The 22,495-nt window shown below is 34.8% G+C and overlaps 1 protein-coding gene across 1 annotated transcript; it reads left to right on the top strand.

Moving 5' to 3' along the window:
- The first annotated feature begins 17,536 nt into the window (after window positions 1–17,536).
- Window positions 17,537–20,587, top strand: LOC131594171 (uncharacterized). The gene is made up of 11 exons (XM_058866262.1): window positions 17,537–17,727; window positions 17,854–17,938; window positions 18,017–18,133; window positions 18,293–18,554; window positions 18,646–18,794; window positions 18,893–19,254; window positions 19,363–19,462; window positions 19,564–19,623; window positions 19,755–19,838; window positions 19,914–20,030; window positions 20,180–20,587. Exons 2-11 carry the CDS (start codon window positions 17,858–17,860, stop codon window positions 20,477–20,479), a joined length of 1,632 nt encoding a protein of 543 aa, XP_058722245.1. The 5' UTR covers window positions 17,537–17,727; window positions 17,854–17,857; the 3' UTR covers window positions 20,480–20,587.
- Window positions 20,588–22,495: the final 1,908 nt, after the last annotated feature.

Raw genomic sequence — 22,495 nt, 5'->3', positions numbered from 1 at the left:
AAACATGTCGTTATGATAAAAATAGTATTTTTAAAAATTACATTTATAGACTTATGAGACACAGGGTTATTATTCATTAGTCTTTGAATTTTTTTATAAAAGATTAATTATTTTTGATGTTAGAATATCAAAAATTTAAAAAACAAATCTTACAAAAATATGTCAATATGTTTTCTCATATTTTAATCATGAGAAAATGGGTCATGCACTGACAGTGTAAAATATTTTTACACTGTCAACCAATCACCACCATGCATCCAATTAAAACATATTTTTATTTAAAAAAAACTTTAATGACATGGAACATTCATGATTCTCTATTGGATGACAGTGTAAAACTATTTTACACTGTCAGTGCACTACCTTTTAACTCTTTAATCATTAAAACACTTTCTTAAATAATTAAATTTAAAATATTTTATTGTCCTTATCATTTAATTTATTATGTCACCATGTATTGTATAAAATTTGATTGATTAATTATGAAAGATAAGGAAGAAAGACAACAAATGTTTTGTGTTATATTATTTTTGAAATGAAAAAGATTGATGATATCTGGTAGTACTCAAGAAATTAAGATGTGCTAGCTTGCTGGAACAGGACGTATCATTTACAATAAGGGTGATTGAAAACGACATACTGTTTATGTTATCTCAATTTAGTTAGCTTATATAGCTACTATTTGGGTCCTACTCTCTGTCTCTAACATATTAATGTGTCTACAACTATTAATTGATTTGTGATTAGAAAATATTTAATCATCATACTCTATGTGTTTTTTTTTTTTTTTTACAAAAGCAAACTTAATGACATTCATTCAACACATGATGTTCAATACAAGGAGGAATCATATGAATAACACTGCGCCTAGCCCAAGAATTGGCCGCCTTCACGAGGGAGTGGGCAACCGAATTCGCTTGACGCCTAATAAACTTCACCTCAAAGTTGGAGAAAACATGTAATAAATTTTTAAGGGTTAATGAACTTTTTGGTCCCTCTAAATATTGCAGATTTCATTTTTAGTCCCTCCAAAATTTTCCTTTAAGAAATCGTCCCTTCAAAAAATTTCATCTAAACTATTGGTCCCTAACGTCAAATTTGCTAGAGATTAGCTACGACTTTAGCCACCGATTAACTACGAAATTTGACGTTAGGGACCAATAGTTCAGAAGAAAAATTTTGAAGGGACGAATTCTTGAAGGAAAATTTTGGAGGGACTAAAAACAAAATTTGAAATATTTCAAGGGACGAAAAAGTTCAATAACCCAATTTTTAATAGACATAATAATTAAACTAAATTCCGAGCCACCCTCGTGGTCGGAGTGGATAGCTTGAACAACCTGTTGAGAGTCACTTTCGAAGATAATATTGTCAAGTTGCAAGGTTATAGCTTCTTCAATAGCTTCTTTTAGGGCATAAGCTTCTCCTTCAAGGCTGGAGAGGGTACCAATATCCCAAGCTACACCTGCAATAATGAAATTACCTCTATTATCACGAATACACCATCTCCTATTAGTAGTCCCAACGCGACTGTTAAACCCCGCATCCACATTGCACTTTAATCATCCTTCCGCTGGTGGGTTCCAATTTGTGATATTCTGAACGTTATTTTCTCTTCCTTGAGTTCTTTGTGCTGTAAGCCAATCATGCCAATTTCGAAAAGCAATCATACCCAATTTAGGTGCTTCCTCCTTCTCATTATGCCAAATAAAATCGTTTCTATTTTTCCAAAGCACATCCATCATAACTGCAAATCTACCAGCAACCATCCTATCTTCTGAGCTACATATATTAAATATTAGAGATTTTACATCACTAAACTTATGTAAACGGGGCTCTATGTGTTTTTTATACTCCGAAATTTGAAAGATATTTTAAACAAGCTTATATGTGTTAAAGAGAAAGCATCATAGACCTGGCTAAAAGAAAACACTTATGAAAATGTGGATGAAGTGTGTTGCTCGGCTTTATATTTTCTAATTCAATCAAAATATTTAAAATTTGTTTTTGCTAATACTTAGCCTAACCTTTTTAAATAATGTTTTAGTTCTCAATCAATTCGTCAATGCTTCATACTCGAAATGTAAATCTATTAACTTGAAACTCCTAAGGATGTGACTCGATTCCTGGATTGACCTCGAGTCTATTTATTGGTAAATTCATGTTTTTCACTCAACTGTTTGGTAATGGAACAAAGTTAGAAATAGGTCGCTTTGAATCTTAACATTTGTATGTGTTTTGATAACAATAAAATAGTTAACCCTCCTTGGAGAAGAACTAATAACTCTTCTCTCAAACAAGTTGTTGTGAAAAACGATACCAATAACAAAGTATAATAGGGAATTAGGGAAGAGAATAAGAACACACGAATTGGTTATAACTGCTATTCTTTCACTTTCTCTTAAAACAAGATTACAAGTTTACAAGAATAACAAATAACCTCTCTCACCCTAAATTAGGATTTGCAGCTTAGCAATGATGAGAGACTAGTATGCTATTTATAATAAAACCTAACATACTAACTAATGGGCTTTTTCAGCAAGGCCCATTACACAAGTCAACTTAATAAACAAGCTAACTTAACAAATTAAGGTTTAAACACTAAAACCTAATTTAACATGCTAACAACCCTAGCATCTTCGACATCTGCATGCTAGACCCATCTTCGACTACAGCATGCACACTACGACACCAGCATGTGAACAATCCTTCGACTTTATGCTTAACTCTGTCGAACTGTCGAACCAAGAAGCTACCCTTCGACAATACTAGAGTTCGATCCAATATCTCACAAATCTCCACCTTGGACCTAACTCTACAACGTCAAGGAACAAACTAGCTTTCTTCATGCAGCTTTATCAACTGCATACAGTGGAAAAACTTGCAACTCAGCAATGTCTTGGTAATCATATCAGCAGCATTGTCTTCAGTCGAAACCTTCAGCACTTGGACTTCTCCACGCTCGATTACTCCTCTGACGAAATGCAGCCTCACATCAATGTGCTTAGTTCGCTCATGATAGGCTGAATTCTTCGACAGGTGTATTGCACTTTGACTATCACATTTAACAGTGATACCTCGACCTTGAAGTTTTAGCTCCTTCGCAAAACCTTCAAGCCACAATGCTTCTTTCACAGCTTCAGTTAGGGCAATATACTCCGCTTCAGTGGTTGATAGAGCAACAACCTTCTGAAGTGTTGCTTTCCAACTAATTGCAGTGCCAAACATAGTGAAAACATATCCAGAAATAGATTTTCTGGAATCCATACAACCTGCATAATCAGAGTCGACATATCCTTTTATTACTGCTTTACTATCTTCACCCAAGGCTCCACCATAAATTAGGACTCTATTCAGAGACCCATTTATGTACCTTAAAATCCACTTCAATGCTTGCCAGTGAGCCTTTCCAGGATTCGCCATGTACCTGCTTACAAGACTTACTGCGTAAGCTATGTCGGGTCTAGTACAGACCATAGCATACATCAAAGAACCGACTATATTAGCATATGGGATGCTATTCATATAGGCTCTTTCGACATCAGTACTGGGACACTGATCAATACTCAGCTTGAATTGAGGGTTTGTTGGAGTCACAACTGGCTTCGAATTCGACATACCATACTTTTCAAGAATCTTCCGTAGATATGCCTCTTGAGATAGGCATAACTTCGACTTCTTTCTATCTCTTCGAATGTCAATTCCAAGAATCCTGGAAGCAGCTCCCAGATCCTTCATATCGAACTCCTTATTGAGTTCAGCCTTCACCCTCATCACATCTTCAACATTGTTGCTTGCTATGAGAATATCATCCACATAAAGCAACAAAATAACAAATGAATTACCAGGTCGAAATCTGAAGTAAACGCAGTGGTCGAACTGACTTCTAATGAAACTTATGCGTGCCATGAACTTGTCGAATCTCCTATTCCACTGTCGAGGAGATTGTTTCAGCCCATACAAAGATCTCTTTAACTTGCACACATAATCTTCCTTCCCCTTTTCGACATACCCTTCAGGTTGCCTCATCAGGATCGTTTCATCTAGATCACCATACAAGAACGCAGTCTTCACATCCATCTGTTCCAGTTCAAGATCGAACTGTGCCACCATGGCAAGCAACATTCGAATGGACCTATGCTTCACAACAGGAGAAAACACATCATTGAAGTCGACACCTTCTTTCTGAGTGAAACCCCTTGCAACTAACCTTGCCTTGTATCTTTTCGACGTCACTCCTTCAATTCCTTCCTTAACTTTGAAAATCCATTTACAGCTGACTAACCTTGCCCCAGCAGGTTTCTTGATCAGTTCCCAAGTGTGATTATCATGAAGAGATTTCATCTCATCATCCATGGCCTTCAGCCATTCAGTCTTATTTTGACTCCTCATAACTTCCTTATAATCTCTAGGTTCATCATCAAGAACCTCACTGGCAGAGATTAATGCATAAGCTATAAGATCTGCATACCCAAGTCTCTGAGGTGGTTTGATGACTCTTCTCGACCTATCTCTCGACAATAGGTAGTCATCGTCAGTTTCCTCAACTTCAGCATCTTCTGCTTCTTCTTCGACTTCATCTGGGATATGCAATTCAGCATCAACATGCTCCACCTCAACAGGAATCTCTACCTGTTCCAGCTCTTCGTCAGATGTTTCTGTACTTCGACCAACATCATCAGTTTTCTTAAAAGCCATTTCAGCTTCATTGAAAACTACATCTCGACTGGTGATACACCTCCTGTGACCTGGCTCTAGGCACCATAGCCTATAAGCTTTGACTCCTTCAGGGTATCCCATGAACATGCATTTCAGAGCTCTAGGTTCGACCTTGTCTTGCCTAATGTGAGCATAGGCTACGCAGCCAAATACTCTCAGTTTGTCGAGATCTGGTGGATGTCCCGACCAAACTTCTTCAGGTGTCTTCATATCTAACGCTGTCGAAGGACATCTGTTTATCAGATATGTTGCTGTCGAAACAGCCTCAGCCCAGAACACCTTTGTTAACCCCGCACTAGTCAACATGCATCTGACTCTCTCCAAAATAGTTCGATTAAACCTTTCAGCCAAACCATTTTGCTGTGGAGTACCTGCAGTAGTTCTATGCCTTGCAATACCAGAGGCAGCACAAAAACTGTCGAATGCCTCATTGCAAAATTCAAGGCCATTGTCGGTTCTCAACCTCTTGACCTTTCTGCCAGTCTGATTTTCAACCAGAGTCTTCCAACTTTTGAAATTCTCAAAAGTTTCATCCTTAGTCTTCTGGATGAATACCCATAATTTTCTGGAATAATCATCTACTATGGATAGAAAATACCTTGCTCCTGAATGTGATGGACACCTTGCAGGCCCCCAAAGATCAGCATGGATGTAATCAAGGGATCCATGTGTTCTTTGTTTGCCTTTGTTGAACTTCACTCTGCAAGATTTTCCAAGTACACAGGGTTCACAAAACTTCAGCTTTTCGATTTTGTCTCCACCAAGCAGATTTTGTTTCCCTAATTCGACCAGACCCCTTTCACTGACATGACCCAATCTCATGTGCCAGATTTCTGTTTTCGACAAAGGTTTCGTGGATGCAACATTTGTCGAACCACTTACAACTTCAGCCTCAAGGGTATACAAGCCTTGTTTCTTCACGCCTCTCAAGACTTCCTTCGAACCCTTCATGACTCTTAGGATACTTTTCTCTCCTTGGAAAACATATCCTTTCTTGTCGAATTCACCAAGAGAAAGCAGATTTCTCTTCAAATCAGGAACATACCTGACTTCAGTCAACAACCTTATTGACTCATCATGGAGCTTGAATCTCACAGATCCAACACCTGCAATCTTGCAAGCCTTGTTGTTTCCCAGCAATACTGATCCACCATCTTGATCACATAATTCCTCGAACAAGTCTTTGTTTGGAGTCATGTGCCAAGTGCAACCTGAATCCATAATCCACTCCTTCTTAGAGTCACTGCTTGAAACCACAAGAACATCAGATGATTCGAAATCATCTTGAACAATGGCAGCGTTGCCATTATCCTTACCTCCATGATATTTCAAGCGTTCAGGGCACACCTTTCTTGTGTGACCCTCCTTCTTACAATGGTAGCATCGAATGTCAGATGCTTCGCCACTGTAAGTCTTCGACTGGCTTTTGCCTTTCTTCTTGTCGAACTTACCATCCTTTCGTAAGAGTTTTCCTTTAACGGCCAAACCTTCGCCAACAGTCGAAGGTTTATGCTCCTTTCGTTCATTCAAGTCCTTAGAGTACAAGGCTGATTGAACTTCTTCAAACGTCAGGGACTCCCTTCCATACAAGAGAGTTTCTTTGAAGTGAGCATGTGATCGAGGCAAAGAACACAATAGTAACAGCGCTTGATCTTCATCATCGATCTTCACATCAATATTTTCAAGATCAAGAATCAGCTTGTTGAACATATCCAATTGCTCAGCCAATATTTTGTCTTCAATCATCTTGAATGAATACAAAGCTTGCTTCAGGTAGAGTCGATTTACCAGCGATTTGGTCATATACAAACTTTCAAGTTTCACCCATAACCCTGATGCCGTCGTCTCCTTTGATACCTGCCGGAGAACCTTATCACCAAGGCTCAACAAAATTGCGCTGTGTGCTTTCTCGATCATATTTGTCTTCTCCGCTGCCGTCAATTCTGCATTCATGGCTGCCTCTCCCTTCAACGCTTCCAAACAACCCTGCTGAACCAGTAGGGCTTTCATCTTCAAGCGCCACAGACCGAAATCATTCACTCCGGTGAACTTTTCAATCTCATACTTTGTAGAAGGCATCTTCTCCACGCTCACCGCACCAATTTGTTGTGAAAAACGATACCAATAACAAAGTATAATAGGGAATTAGGGAAGAGAATAAGAACACACGAATTGGTTATAACTGCTATTCTTTCACTTTCTCTTAAAACAAGATTACAAGTTTACAAGAATAACAAATAACCTCTCTCACCCTAAATTAGGATTTGCAGCTTAGCAATGATGAGAGACTAGTATGCTATTTATAATAAAACCTAACATACTAACTAATGGGCTTTTTCAGCAAGGCCCATTACACAAGTCAACTTAATAAACAAGCTAACTTAACAAATTAGGGTTTAAACACTAAAACCTAATTTAACATGCTAACAACCCTAGCATCTTCGACATCTGCATGCTAGACCCATCTTCGACTACAGCATGCACACTACGACACCAGCATGTGAACAATCCTTCGACTTTATGCTTAACTCTGTCGAACTGTCGAACCAAGAAGCTACCCTTCGACAATACTAGAGTTCGATCCAATATCTCACACAAGTATACCAATAACATTGGTTATAATAAAAAAGATCATTTTCACGAAGATTGGAATTTAACAAGAATATTATGCACGAGTTTAAGTTATTAAATGAGGGAGTTTCGGTTAGAAAAGTGGTTCTAAAACGTGAATTTAAAATAATGAAATTCAAAATTAGAAAGGTGATGATTAGAACTTTTATATTGAATATTCTTATTTTACATATTTATGAACTGTGTATTGAGTTTCAATTAAGTTATTATTTCACTGCGAATTAATAAAACCACTACATCCAATATTTTGGTGTGTAATTTACTAATTTATACGGTAATCCCCTAATTTCTTAGGTCAAAACAAAGTTAAATTTGATGTTCTAAGTGTGTGAATTCAAGAGCAACAACTTTTAGTTATATATACCTGTTTAATTACAAAGTTGAAGAAATTGCTTAGATCAGATAAATAGACTAAATGTCGGAAATTCTTAAATATCTAGATTAATTCGTACGCCTGAAAGCGAAAAAAGCATTAAACAAAAGAACAATTTAAATAAAATAATAATAATATTAGAAATACTCAATAAATCTCAAACAACCGTATTATCCAACAAAATAATAAGATTCATCTCAAAAGACCTAATCTAGAGAACCTTAACTACTCATTGATAAATTAACAAATATCATGAGTTGATAAGTCTTCATCATCAAAATCTATGGAAAAATTGCTCTCCCGTAACTCCAATATGCTCCGAAATTGCCCCTCCAATGTCCCTAGCCGTCACTTTCTCTAAAAAATTCAGAACCCTTCATAAAGTTGGCAAAAAGGCCATTAAATTTCAATTTTATGTGTCAGAAAATGCGTCCCATTAAGCCTTGATACAACAATATCGTGTCGCAATAGGATGCATTACGGACACAATAATTTTAGTGGCTGAAAGGTCTCCTTTTTAGCTTTTTTTTTTTTTGCAAAAAACTTCGTCTCAATCCGATTTACAAAACTCTAGATATGATCCAATTACTAGACATACGTCATGATGTAAATTATGTTGAAAATACCTATTTCTTCACGTTTTCTTCAGAATTCTTGTAAGTCCTAATTCTTTCACTCTTTGTAGTTTTTGCTCTATTCTTCATACTTTGGCATGACTTGCTCATTATTCTTCCAATTTCATCAGAATTTGCTCGTAAAAATCACGTTATGTCAGAACTTGCTCATTATTCTTCCGATTTCATCAGAATTTGCTTGTCCTCAAGTAACCCATCTGCACACTAAATATTTCATCGGAATTAAAATGCTTACCCTTACCAATGAATGTCATCTTTATTTTTTTCCGACCAACTCTTTGGTTCTCTACTACATATACTCAATATGTCTCTCATATCACAATTATACACTCAATTTGATAGGGTAATCACTCAATCAACATACAAAAGCATTTAACAATGAATTTGAAAAATTTCTAATTGAATCAATCAAAGTCATATGTAAACACACACTTTTGAGGTGTTTAATGGCTGTAATGTGGCTTGTGTTAAAGTAGGATAATTTATGATAGTAGGCTTAAACCTTTAGAGTTATGTACCTAGTTTTTTCCCTAATGTTATCAAATTACTTCCATAACACTCTAATGTAATTCACTTGGTACTAGAGAACTGCATATTATTGGTCCTATTTTTCACAAATTTTATTGAAGAAGTTATTTTAGCTTCTTATTCTTTCTTTTTCCTTTTCTTTTTGACCAGTTTCTCTAGTACCCCAACCCCAAACTTATTTGTTGCTAACTTTCAAGAGCAACCTCAAACTTATTCTTTTGCATTAAACAAGTAAAACAATCATTTCTGCCTAACTCTAAAGAGGGTGGAAAGAGTTTATCTTTCAAGTGAAATGGTTATATAGTAAGGCTATACCACGAAACGAATGGTTTAGGCTCAAAGTGGTTAAACAACAGATATAATCATATTCAAATTGGGTGGCTTAAAAGGCTTATAATTTTTACAAAGAATTTCCTCAATGTGTATTTATCAAACCAATAGACTCAAAATTAGAAATAGTGCAAATTCTATAAAATGACTATTGTATGGATACTCTCATAAGAAACATAAGTAAATAGTGGAAATATTTGGCACAAACCTTACAAGTTGAGGCACCTGAAGCTTTAGTACAAGTAGTCGGTTTCCCTTTTTTCATCAACTTTCAATCTGCATGGGAACTTCAATGTTGATCTCTGTCGCGGCATGAAAAATACTCAAGCGTAACGAACGCTCGAAATACAACAAAATTTCACCGAAGTTTATTTTAAAAGGGAAAACATTAATAAAACCCTAAAAGAAAAATATGGTCGTCGCAACCAAATTCAGATTCGAGAGTCGATTATGTGAGGGAAACATATTACACTCCTTACACCCGTTGTACTCAACGGAAACCATTTAGTTAGTTTTGCAAATATGAATGTTAACTTAAGATATTTGTTTCTTCTAATCTTTTTTATGTGTTTGAAAATAAATAAGGACTAAAACTTGATCTTTTATTACTGTGTTTGACGAGACCTTGAAACTCACTCCTATGTATCCTTTGGTGCGATGAGGAATTCAAAGCTACATATTTTTTAGTAGAAAATGATTGTGTGTTGGTATCTTTTAAAGAGTCGTGCTTAGGTCGCATTGAGCGGTAAAATATTTCGTGTTGCTCGCGTTTGGAGGCTGAAGCAGTTGTTTATTTCGCGTCGAAATAAATAAAGCATCACTTGTTTGTGAAAAGATTTTTTGGTCGCGCTAAGACGAAAAAAGATAGTTTGATTGGTTGAATTGTTTTTACGTTGAAAACGAGTATTCGAAATGCAAGCTATACAATAGGTATCCAAATCTTTTCCTTGAGATTTTAATTTTGAAAAAAAATTGAAGCTATTTGAAAAAAAGATTTTAATTTTGAAAAGAAAACTTGGTATTTATCAAGTATTTTTTTAGGTTCTAAAAAGATTGACTTTTATGTCTTTTTGAGATTTTATTTTATTTAATATTACTAATTATGAACTAATAACCATAAAATTAAAATTAAAATTAAAAAGAAAAACATGCAAGATAAATGGTAGGGGATACAAAAAATATGGGGGTGACAAAGTAAAAATATTAATGGGCTTGAGGTGAGGCCTAACTCATCTTCCTTCACACCATTTGGTGGTATGAGGAGTAATCATGGAATTGCATAAAACTAAAGTCCTTAGGCCCAAAGATTAGAAGGCCCAAGGGTGCTAAGAGGCCAACAACAAGCAGACAATTAACTCTAATCAGGAGAGTTGGCTCAAGCTACCTAGGAAGGTCAATGTGATCAAGTGGATCAAGAGTGAAGGCACGTGATGCAATGGTGGGGACTCCTATACAGGAATCCCTGGGTCAAGCAAAAGTCAAAAAAACAGAAGGCTCATAGAGCGCCACGTATACTGCTGGTCTCTCTCTCTCTCTCTCTCTCTCTCTCTCTCTCTCTCTCTCTCTCTCTCTCTCTCTCTCTCTCTCTCTATAAATACCAAAACACATTTAATTTTCCTCTCTTCTGAATCAAACAAGCCTTTTAAAATTGAACAAGTTGAACTTGGCTCAAGAACATGATGAATTTTCTTGAGCCAAAGCCCAGGATTCATCCACACTCAACCAAATTCAAAAACCTTAAACATAAACCCTACCTAAAAGCACATTATCAGCATGAATCTACCCTAAAAAATAGCCAAAAACGCGACAAATCAAACGAAATTGAAGCTAACTGATAAGTGCCAAAATATCGTTATTTTTGCTATTGTCTTGTGGCACTTATTGACTTTGTTCTTGTGATTTTTATAATGAAACCTCGACTTTTATGTAAAAAATTGTTTAATCGTACATTTATGTAAATATTGTATCGTATGATAGTTTTTCATCTCTTTTGTAGGTATTCATTTATAATTGGAGCATTGAGTAATAAGACCTGAAGGCTAAGCTTCAAGAATGCAAATTTTAGCAATTTGCCAAAGAATAAGGCTCAAAACAAAGATGATAAAAATCATCAATTTTGTTGATATGTAGGCATTGTTAGATAGATAATTGAATAAGCTTTTCAACTCTTTGAACATGGCGTAAATCGGAGTTACGTTTCTCAAGTTATGGCCGAAACAAGTTTTCAAGTTGCAGCAGACCAGGCTTAGCGGGCTCTGTGTCGCTAAACCGGATATGCGGGATTCAAATTTGTATTTAGGGCCAAAAACACATTTTTAGGTTATGGTTTGGGCCTTTTTAGGTATTGACACCATCACCTTCATTTCTTTGATTCTTAGATGATTCTACAATACATTTGGAGCTTACATCTTGAGGATTCGGAGTCGGATTAAACTTCAATTGCGTTTGACACCATGGGAGTTGGTTGATTCCTCTTCTTTCTTCTCTATGTATTTTACTCTTGTAGGGTTTTGTATATTTACTTTGATTTTATGTATAACTACTGGTTATGGTGTTGTATAAAATCTATTTCTCAAATCTTTATCAGCGATTATCCTTGATTTTTGCTTAATGCTTGGGGTTTGGGTTGCTATAGACATACACTTCTAAAATCTCTATCTAGGATGATTATATGTTAGATCCTGGAATTTAGAGATAGATATAGATCTGATATTTACTTAGGTATCGAAGCCTAATGCATCTATGTTATTGAGTTGCGCGAGACATCACCTCCGAGATTACATGGTTGTTCTCTCAGCTATGTGTTAGAAATAGCCTAGGTTGTGAGCGATACGTGAAGGTATTAACGAGTGATTTGGGTTGAGTGCAACTGATTAGTAGGTTTATGTAGTTGATAGGTGGATGTAACACAAACATGTCAGATTTTCTCGGATTCAAAGAGGGAATTCTTTTTATGTTCATATCTTTTAATTCCTGCATTTACTTTAAACCATTCAAACCCAAGCTCAAAAACGTAAAAACCGCTGAACGGAATTCTTTCCCTTGCACCCATCCCCATGGAGACGATAATTCCCAGAATACTTCAAATCTTTTGTTTGCCGCTTTACTGCGTCAACACTAACCGAGATAAACCCTAAATGTGCAAAAAGGTTTGATCTGATTGATACACCAACAATCAAGAGAAATCATCATGGGGGAAACAGTAATCAAGCAAACATCAACAATTAGCAAGCAAACAAGACATAAATTGGAGCCTGGAGGTACCAAAATGGAGTTACTCCGACGAGCTCGAAAATCTCTGGTAAGAAGCTTAACTCTCTGTTTTGATTCTTTTTCACCCTTTACTTCTTCTTCCTACTCTACTTCATATAATTTCTTCTTAAATCTTGTATTATGATGTGATGTTGTGTTATGTCTATGGTACTGTATTGCTTGGAGCTAAAACCACTGCAATGAACTCAATGAAGTGGATAAGAGTTTCATCATCAAATGGATGAGACTCGCAGTTTAAAATAAGGAATAATTTTGCAGGCTTTTTATTAGGAAATTTTGGCCAGGGATTGAGGAATTTGTAGTGGCTGCTTCGGGTTGTTTTATGTGTGAATTCAATGTATAAATAGGCGGGTTTAAATAGGGATAGATTCAGGTTTATAGTGTGTGTAAAGTGTATAAGTATGTGGGCTTAATTAAGGATAGATTTAGTGAGAATAATGTTGAATTTGTGAATTTTATACTATTGTTTGATAAAAAAACATGACTCTTCATATCAAATAAGATTATTTAAAAATATTTGTATGATTTGACAGAATATATCAATTATTAAATATTAATACCTCTCCCTAAAGGGGTGACAAAAAGGCTGGAGACTATGTGTAGGATATTTCTTTGGACGGGTAAGGATGCTAAATCCAGAAGAGCACCTATAGCCTGGAGCAAAATTTGTGAACATAAGAATCAAGGGGGCTGAATGTGTATGACCTGGAATGGTGGAATAAGGCCTGCCTCATGAAATTGCTTTGGAATTTATGTAGAAAGACAAACAGCTTATAGGTGAGTGGGTTCATAGCTACTATGTCAAAAAAGAGCAGGTTCTGAATGTTAAAACTGGTACTACTTACTCATGGATTCTAAAGGCAATCCTCAACCAGAGACATGTGATTAAGGGAATGCAACAATGGGATAATGATATGCAGTCTGGTGATTTTTGCAAGAGAAAGATTTACAATGGGCTTCTACGCAATACTCAAATAGTTCCTTGGAGAAAACTCATGTATGATAATGAAGCACGACCAAGAGCTATGTTCATTACTTGGATTGCTTGCCATAGAAGACTAGCAACCAAGGACAGACTGATGAGATTTGGAATTCTGGATAATGACAAGTGTGTTTTTTGTACAGGTACCAAAAGTTTACAACATTTGTTGTTTGATTGCACGGATATGCGAACCATTTGGCAGGGGATACCGACTTGGCTGAATGTGGGTCATAATCCACAAGGCTGGGAACAAGAAATTGAGTGGATGATACATAAAAGTAAAAACAAAAGCTAGAGCACAAAATTGTTGAAGACAGCTTTTGCTGAAATAGTTTATAGTTGCTGGATGTACAGAAATGAAAAAGTGTATAGAAAGGATGATAGTAATACGGATAGGCACAGGAAAATTTATAGTGATATCATAGATAAAAGTATTTTACACCACAACTCCTATTTTTTATAAATAATTAAAATATGATAAATACCGATTAAATTTTTCTTTCAAAAGCACATTAATTCAATTGTCATTTAATCAAAACACTATGAATGTTATTAACAAAAACATAAAAAATGCTAAACGAGATCTAATTAAAGCATAGTTAGATCTGTGAAGTAGTGTATAAGTCATTATTGATCACTAGAAACTTTACCCCATAATATAACTAATATATTAAACATGTGGATATTATTTTTATATAATTATTACTAAATATTATATTAATCAACTTCATAATTATTACTAATAAAATTTTTACTTTTCCTTTAATCATAAACATGCGAATATTATTTTTATATAATTATTACTAATATTATATTAATCAACTTCATAATTATTACTAATATCATTTTTATCTTTTCTTTAATCATATCATGTTTACCTTTTCTTTTATCATATCTTTCTTTGTTTCCCTTTTTCTTTTACTTCTCTTTTAATCTTTTTATGTGTCTTTCACTCACATCTCCTTTTCATTCTTTGCACATGCATCCAAAAAACAAAAAGTGATTTGATATCTATGGGGTTAAAATTTTCCTTTTCTTAGAAAGTCGATAGGTTAAAAGTTGAGTTGTTGATTATTTAGGCAAAACAAAAAAATACAGTATGCCATGGAGATCAAGACCCCTACACATAGATCCAACAAACAATAGATCAACTGATCAAGTCCACATGGAATAGACTCTCACTTTGCTACATACGGTCAAGCGATTGCTAACTAATAGACAAATATCACGCACATTCTATTAGAAGAATCTAGAAAGTAAAACACCGTATTTGTACCAAGCATTTTAAGATATTAAAAACATGAGACACCATGGTAAAATGTCTTATCCCCACAATACTATATTTTTATTGAACATTTTAAATTATTTCAAATATGGAACACCATGGTGATCTCCACAATTTACAACCTATTTGATAAAAAAAATTCAACCAAATCTCTTTAGTATTGAGTAAAGAAAGACACAATTTTGTATTTTTATAGTTTAATTTCTATTAAGATTGAAAGTTTGTATTGTTTAGTTTAAGAGTTTTATAGTGGTGCTGACGAGAAAGATGAGGTAACGGTATTTCTCGTATGATGTCTCATCTTAAAATGTTAAATTTATGTAGTGACAAATGAAAAAATACAATTCAGAAAGTCATTGAGAGCGATCAAATTTTTTTTAAGGTTTTGGAGGAGTCTTTAAGAGTGGTCGAGCAATGGATGTGTGGATGGTATACGAGTATTCATGCCATGAGTCACGCATGCCATTATCTTCATGATTTGGTTCATTTTTCTCATGGGATAGGGGAGGCCAAGAGCCACATCGTAGATATTTTAGAACCATCTATAAACGTAAAGCAGAAGCTTATGTGGACGCAAGATTGTTAGAGGGAGTCCTTATAAAACTAATTCTCACAGTGAAAATCATACCTCTTAGTTGTCGTCTTGCTTTCTCTCAAGCATTGAAAGATTCTCTATATAAGGTGGTTGTTGAGTTGGGGTCTGTATGTGCTTTGGATGGATTGTTACTTCTTCCTCGTTGCACTTTACAAGTGGTCATACCTTAGAATAAACGAGATCAAAGGTGTGCAAAGCGAATGTTCTTGCAACAACATCACATTTTGAGGTGTTTTGCTACTTTAAGAGACACGTATGGTCTTGTTAAGTTAGTTGAAGTGTATTCGGTGATGAGCAAGCGACATGGAGACGGTTCTTTGATATATGCTCACAGTAGATTTCTCTAGTGTTTCAACATGGTACACCAATAAACCCTACTGCACGAGGCTAGGGGTGAGATGTCCATATATTTCTCTATGGATTGAGTTTCTTTACGGTCAAGCAACAAGTTTGTAACTTAAGGATGTACATATTATGTCATCCACTGAAGTGAAGCAAAGTGACTCGTTAGGAGCGCTCCTTTTTGCACTTGTGTTACACCCTCTTATTCATAACATAATAGACAATTGCAAGTTTTTTCTTTATGCCTTTATCTTGATGCTTTGACCATCATATGGGATTTTAAGGAGATGGCTAAAACCCTCGACATCATTTGTGAGGTATGACTGGTATTGAGGCTTGAATTGAATATTCATAAGATCAAGATCTTTTGGCCTTCGTGTGATGGATATAAACTTCGTTGGGGGTTGTTTCCTTTAGACATTGGGAAACATGTATTGAGGACGAAATTTCTTGGAAGGGCTATTAGTCGAGATGTAGATTTTATCAATCGTTTGCCCGTGAAGAGAGCTGTAATGGATGTTGAGTTAGTTCATCTTCTCCCACAATTAAGGGATCCATAAAGTGATATTCTTCTACTTCGGTCATGCATGGACATTGTCAAAAAGTTTATTTGGCATAACAAGGTGGCATCCGATTCACATGGAAGAAATAACTATTTGGTTAGATAAAGAGTTGCAAGGGCGGTTGAAGACATTGTGTTTGGTGAAAGTCTTTTATTCATGGATTTATAACCAAGGGTGACTTCTTTACCTATCATATTTGGGGGGATCAAGTTTGTACTCATAAGTAGAGGTTGCTTCGTACATTTTTGTGGATCCCGTGGTCCAATTTTGAGTCTTACAAGATCATATATTAAGAGACAGTGCTATATATGGTATGAACTCTGATTTTAACAAAGCCTTGAAAACTTGCAGTTTTACTAGCAAGAACAATGCACCCTTAGAGCCAAACATGTTATAACAACTATTCTTTATTAGTAAAAGTGTTCAGGACATGGACGTAAAATTTGATATGACCACGCGATAGAAATCAGTTTTAGTTGTTGTTTGCAAGCACCATATGCTTAAGATTTTGTCATAATCATTCCTATTAACGGGTTAGATCAACATGTGTCGCTGATAGTATACCTTAGGTGTCGCCTCATAATTTCCTTATTTCTTATTGATGAGATTTTCAAATTTTTCATAAGGCATGCCTGAATACCCAGATACCTTTGAAGAACACACAATTCATTTTATAGAGCTTCCAAGATTCAAGTATCAAATATGACTTTGTTAAGGTTTATTGTTTGACACGAGAATATATGTGAATAAAAATGCGTATATTTATTGATTTATAATATTAATTTTAGTATACTAAATATTATATTTACAGATGACTTATTTAAAACTTGTTAATATTATCTCTTTTAGAAATCTATTACAAACTTAGAATAAAAAATTCAAAAAATAGAGAGATGCATGTCGGTTTATAAATATTAAATTAACTTTGGACTGAACTCACTAAAGTCACTAATTCAATTTGACTTACTAAGCAAAGACGTGTGTTTTTATATTTCATTCTCAACCATCTAACTTTGCATCTATCTTTTCTCTCTAGTCATTTTCCCAATACATTATAACACTATTTACTTATTTATTTCACTATTACACAATTGCAATCGAGCTACCTATTCAAAAAAGAAAATTAAATACAAATTATTATTATTATTATTATTATTATTATTATTATTATTATTATTATTATTATTATTATTATTATTATTATTATTATTATTATTATTATTATTATAATAATAATATTTTTGATTTCTGAAGCGGTGGAACTGGCAACAACTGTATCTCACTTCCATCACTTACCCATAATTTTCTTATTTATTCAACTTTTCTTATTCTTGTTCTTTTTCTACCAATTATTCAATACACACTTTGATTAATTCTAGTTTTCTAATGAACTTGCTGCTTCATTTATTATGATCTTCACTGTTTCTTGGATCATGAATTCATTCTTTTAATTAATGTCTCTATAAATAAGGTTCAATCTTTAATTCTCTCAAACCATGTCTCATTCTCTGATTTCAAAAACTGTGCATTCATTGTGTTTGAATAATTGTTTCAACAAAAAACCAACTTCATTATTTGATTTTTTTTAATCCATCAGGTAGATGATGCAAGGAAGCTTGAGAAATGGTAGTAAAGGTGGAAAATCTTCAACCATTGAAAGAAAGTTGGCATTGCAACAAGATGTATGTATAGTTGTATGCTATAATTGACACTGTTGCTTGTCCTTAATAGGAAACTGAGTTGAATTCTGTGAATTTCAGGTGGATAGTTTGAAGAAGAAGCTTAAGCATGAGAAGAGCATTAACATGGCATTGGAGAGAGCTTTCAATAGACCTTTAGGAGTTTTACCTCGTCTTCCTCCTTATCTACCTCCTTATGTTAGTAAATGAATCTCTTTTTCACTGTTTTTTTCTTTTGTTTTAAGTGATTTTCTGAATAAGTACTTTTGTCTGTTGCTAAGTTAGAAAGAAAGGGATTTTGTGTAAAAGAAAATTTCAGTGTTAAGAGTTGTTAATGTTGAAGAAATTTGTATGTAGATACTAGCACTTCTTGCTGAAGTGGCAGTTTTGGAAGAGGAAATTGTTAGGCTTGAAGAGAAAGTTGTGCATTTCAGGCAAGGTTTGTATCAAGAAGCTGTTTACATGTCATCTTGTAAGACCAGATTGGAGAGTTCCTCGCCTCGACCGAATAATTCGAACACAACAACAACAATGGATAGTTCTAAATTAGATGAATTGAAGTCTCTTTCACAAACAGTTGATGATTCTGAAGAAACATCTAGTTATAGGCCTATCATAGGTGAGAAAGATCAACCCATCATTATGTTAATAGCAATTAGTTTGGTTGGTTTCATTCCCTCATGGATTTTGCTTGTGTTTTGGTTTTCCAGAGAATATACAAGGAAAAGAGAATCAATCCTGCAATGATTCTTTTAAGAGAAGGCTTCAACCGTCGAAAATAATGAGTAAATCTCCAATTAAAAATCTTCATGTTGACAATAAGTTATTGCATAAAAAAGCGCATTCTCCGAAAAAGAAGGTAATTTTCATCTGTGTTTAGGTGTGTAAGTAGTTGAAAAGAAAGAAATTCCTTGAAGTCATTAATGATTGTGAATTGAAATGTTTCCCATTGTGCAGCAAGAACCAAAGGTAAAGGACCAGCAAGTAGCAGAACTAAGACATCCTAGTCTACACCAAATGCCAACAGAAGCTGACAGTCCAAATGTGATTTCTGAAAATATTCTAAAGTGCTTATCAAGCATTCTCTCGAGGATGAGTTCTTTGAAGAATTCAGGTTTTACTGGCGACATATCATCACCCTTATGGACTCGAAAACCTCGAAACTGTGTGGAAAGAACAGAGTTCTGGGATCCGTATGGTATCTGTCTGGATTTTGGAAAGAGGGATATTGGTCCCTACAAGCATTTATGTGCAATTGATGCTAAATCTTTCAATGCAAAAAGAACTGCAAATACTTTGTTTTTACTACACCGGTTGAAGTATGTCATATTCTATTTTTTCGTGCAAATACTTGATTTTAAATTAGTTACTTTTATGTCAAATAAGAAATTTAGAAGCTACAGCAGTTTGATTCTGGAATCTTGCAGACTTCTTTTTAGGAAACTAGCCACTGTCAACATGGAAAATCTCAACCATCAGGAGAAGCTTGCTTTCTGGATCAACACCTATAACTCGTGTATGATGAATGTATGTGTGTTTATGCCTACTAGAATAACAAGTTTTACTTGTTTCTCAAATTTGCTGATTTTTTTGCACAACATTTATTGATGTTTTTCTCTTTTATTCAGGCATTCATAGAGAACGGTATACCAGAGAGTCCTGAAATGGCTGTTGCAATGATGCGGAAGGTATGGACTATAAGGAAAAAAAATTCATCTGGCTAGGATGGTTTTGCTTTGTGTTTATTCTTCTGATTGAGTATATAAAACAACGCAGCTTAAATATGTGCAACGATTTATGTGGTTTTCTTGTTATGTAGGCGAAAATAGATGTGGGTGGACACGTACTAAGCGCAACAACGATAGAACATTTCATTTTAAGACTTCCTTATCACTACAAATTTGTAAGTCCTGTTCATTTCAACTCTTGCATTTCAATGGATGAGAAAAAAATAGTTAACCACTGAATTCCAAAATAGACGTTTTCGAAGGGAGCGAAAAATCATGAAATGATAGCAAGAAGCATTTATGGATTGGAACTATCCGAACCTCTAGTGACATTTGCTCTCTCTTGTGGAACTTGGTCCTCTCCTGCTGTAAGTTGTTGAGTAATTCACCTAGAAATTTTGTTTTCTTCTACAAGTCATATCATTTTGTCCATTGCATCGATAAACTCGTATTCAAAGTTCTATCTTCCTCTTGAGTAATAAGTATGCCTAAAGCTTTCTCATGATACCAAATGTAGGTGAGAATTTACACAGCATCCCATGTGGAGAATGAACTGGAAGTGGCCAAAAGAGAATACTTACAAGCAACTGTTGGAATTTCAACAACCAAATTTGCCATCCCAAAGCTTCTGGATTGGTATTTACAGAACTTTGCAAAAGACTTGGAATCTTTGATGGATTGGATCTGCCTTCAGTTACCAAGTGAACTTGGAAAAGAAGCTATTAAATTACTTGAGATGAGAAAAACTGAACCCCTCTCACAATTTGTACAAATCATGCCTTATGAGTTCAGCTTTAGATACTTGCTTTGCACATAATTTTGATCTAGTTTTTCTTTATATTGGTGTTGGGGATGCAATTTTGTATACAGCTATAGATCATTCATAAGAAAAATAATGTAAATGGATCATCAGTTCATTGTTAAATTTCTATACGACAGATAATCTGTTTGGATTGACTTATCTGAGTTTATCTATTGGCATATGCATTCGTGAAACTGTTCCAGAGAATTTATGAAAACAACTTATTATTTGTTCATAAACTATTTTTAGCTTATTTTTATAAGCTCTAAAAGATAGTTCACGAAAACAACTTATAGCTCATATATAAGCACTTAATTGAACCCTTTTTAAAAACAAAGTGTGAATAAGGTCAAATATGAATCTTTTTCTGCATGGAACAAATAGACAAGTAACTGCATTGAGAAACAAAGGGTACCAAGTAATGAGGGGTATACAATAGTATGAGCTGTATATATTAAATGACTTTATGAAACACTAAGAATCAATAAATAGTGGGGCATTCACATCATGTACTGAAGATCATTGTTCAATATCCAAAGCAAGAGTGATGATAGTGAAATATAGTTGGGACAAGTGTTGTGGTCCATTTCAAACAAGGTTGCTTTTGGTGTGGAAACAACATCTTCAATAAATATACTTGCAAGCAATTAAGTGCTTTCTCATATCCAGCTCAATTATGGTGTTCACTTTGCTTTGTTGGCATGCAGTTACATGCAGCAAAAAGGCTTATTCATTTTCATACCTACCAGAATATCAAGTTTTGTTTTCCTTGGTACATACTCAAGATTTATTTTATTTTGATTTGGGAAGATCTATTCAAAGAGGTACCTTTTGTTTCTTATACTCTTATTAATGATATTTCCATGAATAGGCAAATAATGTATATATGATTGACATAATTGGAATGCATAACTTTGTCTTATGCCAAAAAAATGGAGAAAAATAATATCCTTTAATAAGTTATAGTACTGCTGGATTCAGATTTAATCAAGAGTGGTCCTGATTTTGGCTTTTATAACAATGAGGAACCCTATCTACCACTGCGAAACCTTACCCTCATTAACAAATGAATCATTCATTTTGCCTATTGGACTGAAATAAATTTATACTTAAATTATTCTAAGAAGGAAAATCTTCTTCTTTGTTCATATTGGTTCATTGGCTTACTGCCAACTCACATAAGTTTAAAAGAAACTTTTAAAAAGAGAATTTCTTCACCCACCTCCCAACCTTCTTGGCCACCTCCGGTGAATTTACCACAATACCCCTTGTTTCGGAAGATCATTTCCGAAACTGTACTTTTTTTCTTGAAAAAGGTGTTTTCGGAAATGAACTTCCGAAAACGTGTTTTTTTTAATATAAAATATTGATTTCGGAGATGCATCTCCGAAATAAAGTCATTTTTCAGAAAATGTGGTGTTTCGGAAGTTCATCTCCGAGCGCACCCCCTTTGGAGGAATTCGGAAATGCACTTCCGAAAATAGGTCTGGACAGAAGAAAATGAACAATTCGCTTTATTTAATCGGGTGAAAATTACAACGATAATATTACATAAAATTAAAGTCACATATTGTTAAACACGGGTAGGTGGGGATGAGAGAGTGGTGGGGAGAAAAAAAGGCTTCCAAATTTCAAAAGGTTTATTTATTATTTTAATAAAAATACGTACAACTGAAAGTAACAAATGACGGAGGAGGTGTAACCGGAGCCGAAACATATGACGGAGGAGGTGGATGTCCGGAGGAAGAAGACCCGGAGGTACGTCCACCGCGAGACAAAGGAGCCAATCAATGTAAGCTATAATTTATCATTATCATCAGGGGACGTCATTACAAAAAATTGGAAAAAAAATCTTATTATTTTTAATCTTGATTTTTTAGAAATGACCTCCCCAGATGATAATCATAAACTATAGCTTACATTGATTGGCTACTTTGTCTCGTGGTGGACGTATCTCCAGTTCTACTTCCTCCAGACATCCACCTCATCCGTCATATGTTCCGACCCCGGTTACCACTTCCAAAAACTAAC

Source organism: Vicia villosa, linkage group LG4, assembly GCF_029867415.1.
Source record: "Vicia villosa cultivar HV-30 ecotype Madison, WI linkage group LG4, Vvil1.0, whole genome shotgun sequence".
Classification (NCBI taxonomy): domain Eukaryota; kingdom Viridiplantae; phylum Streptophyta; class Magnoliopsida; order Fabales; family Fabaceae; genus Vicia; species Vicia villosa.
The sequence above is the reverse complement of the archived record's forward strand: the minus strand, read 5'-3'. Positions and strand labels throughout refer to the sequence as shown.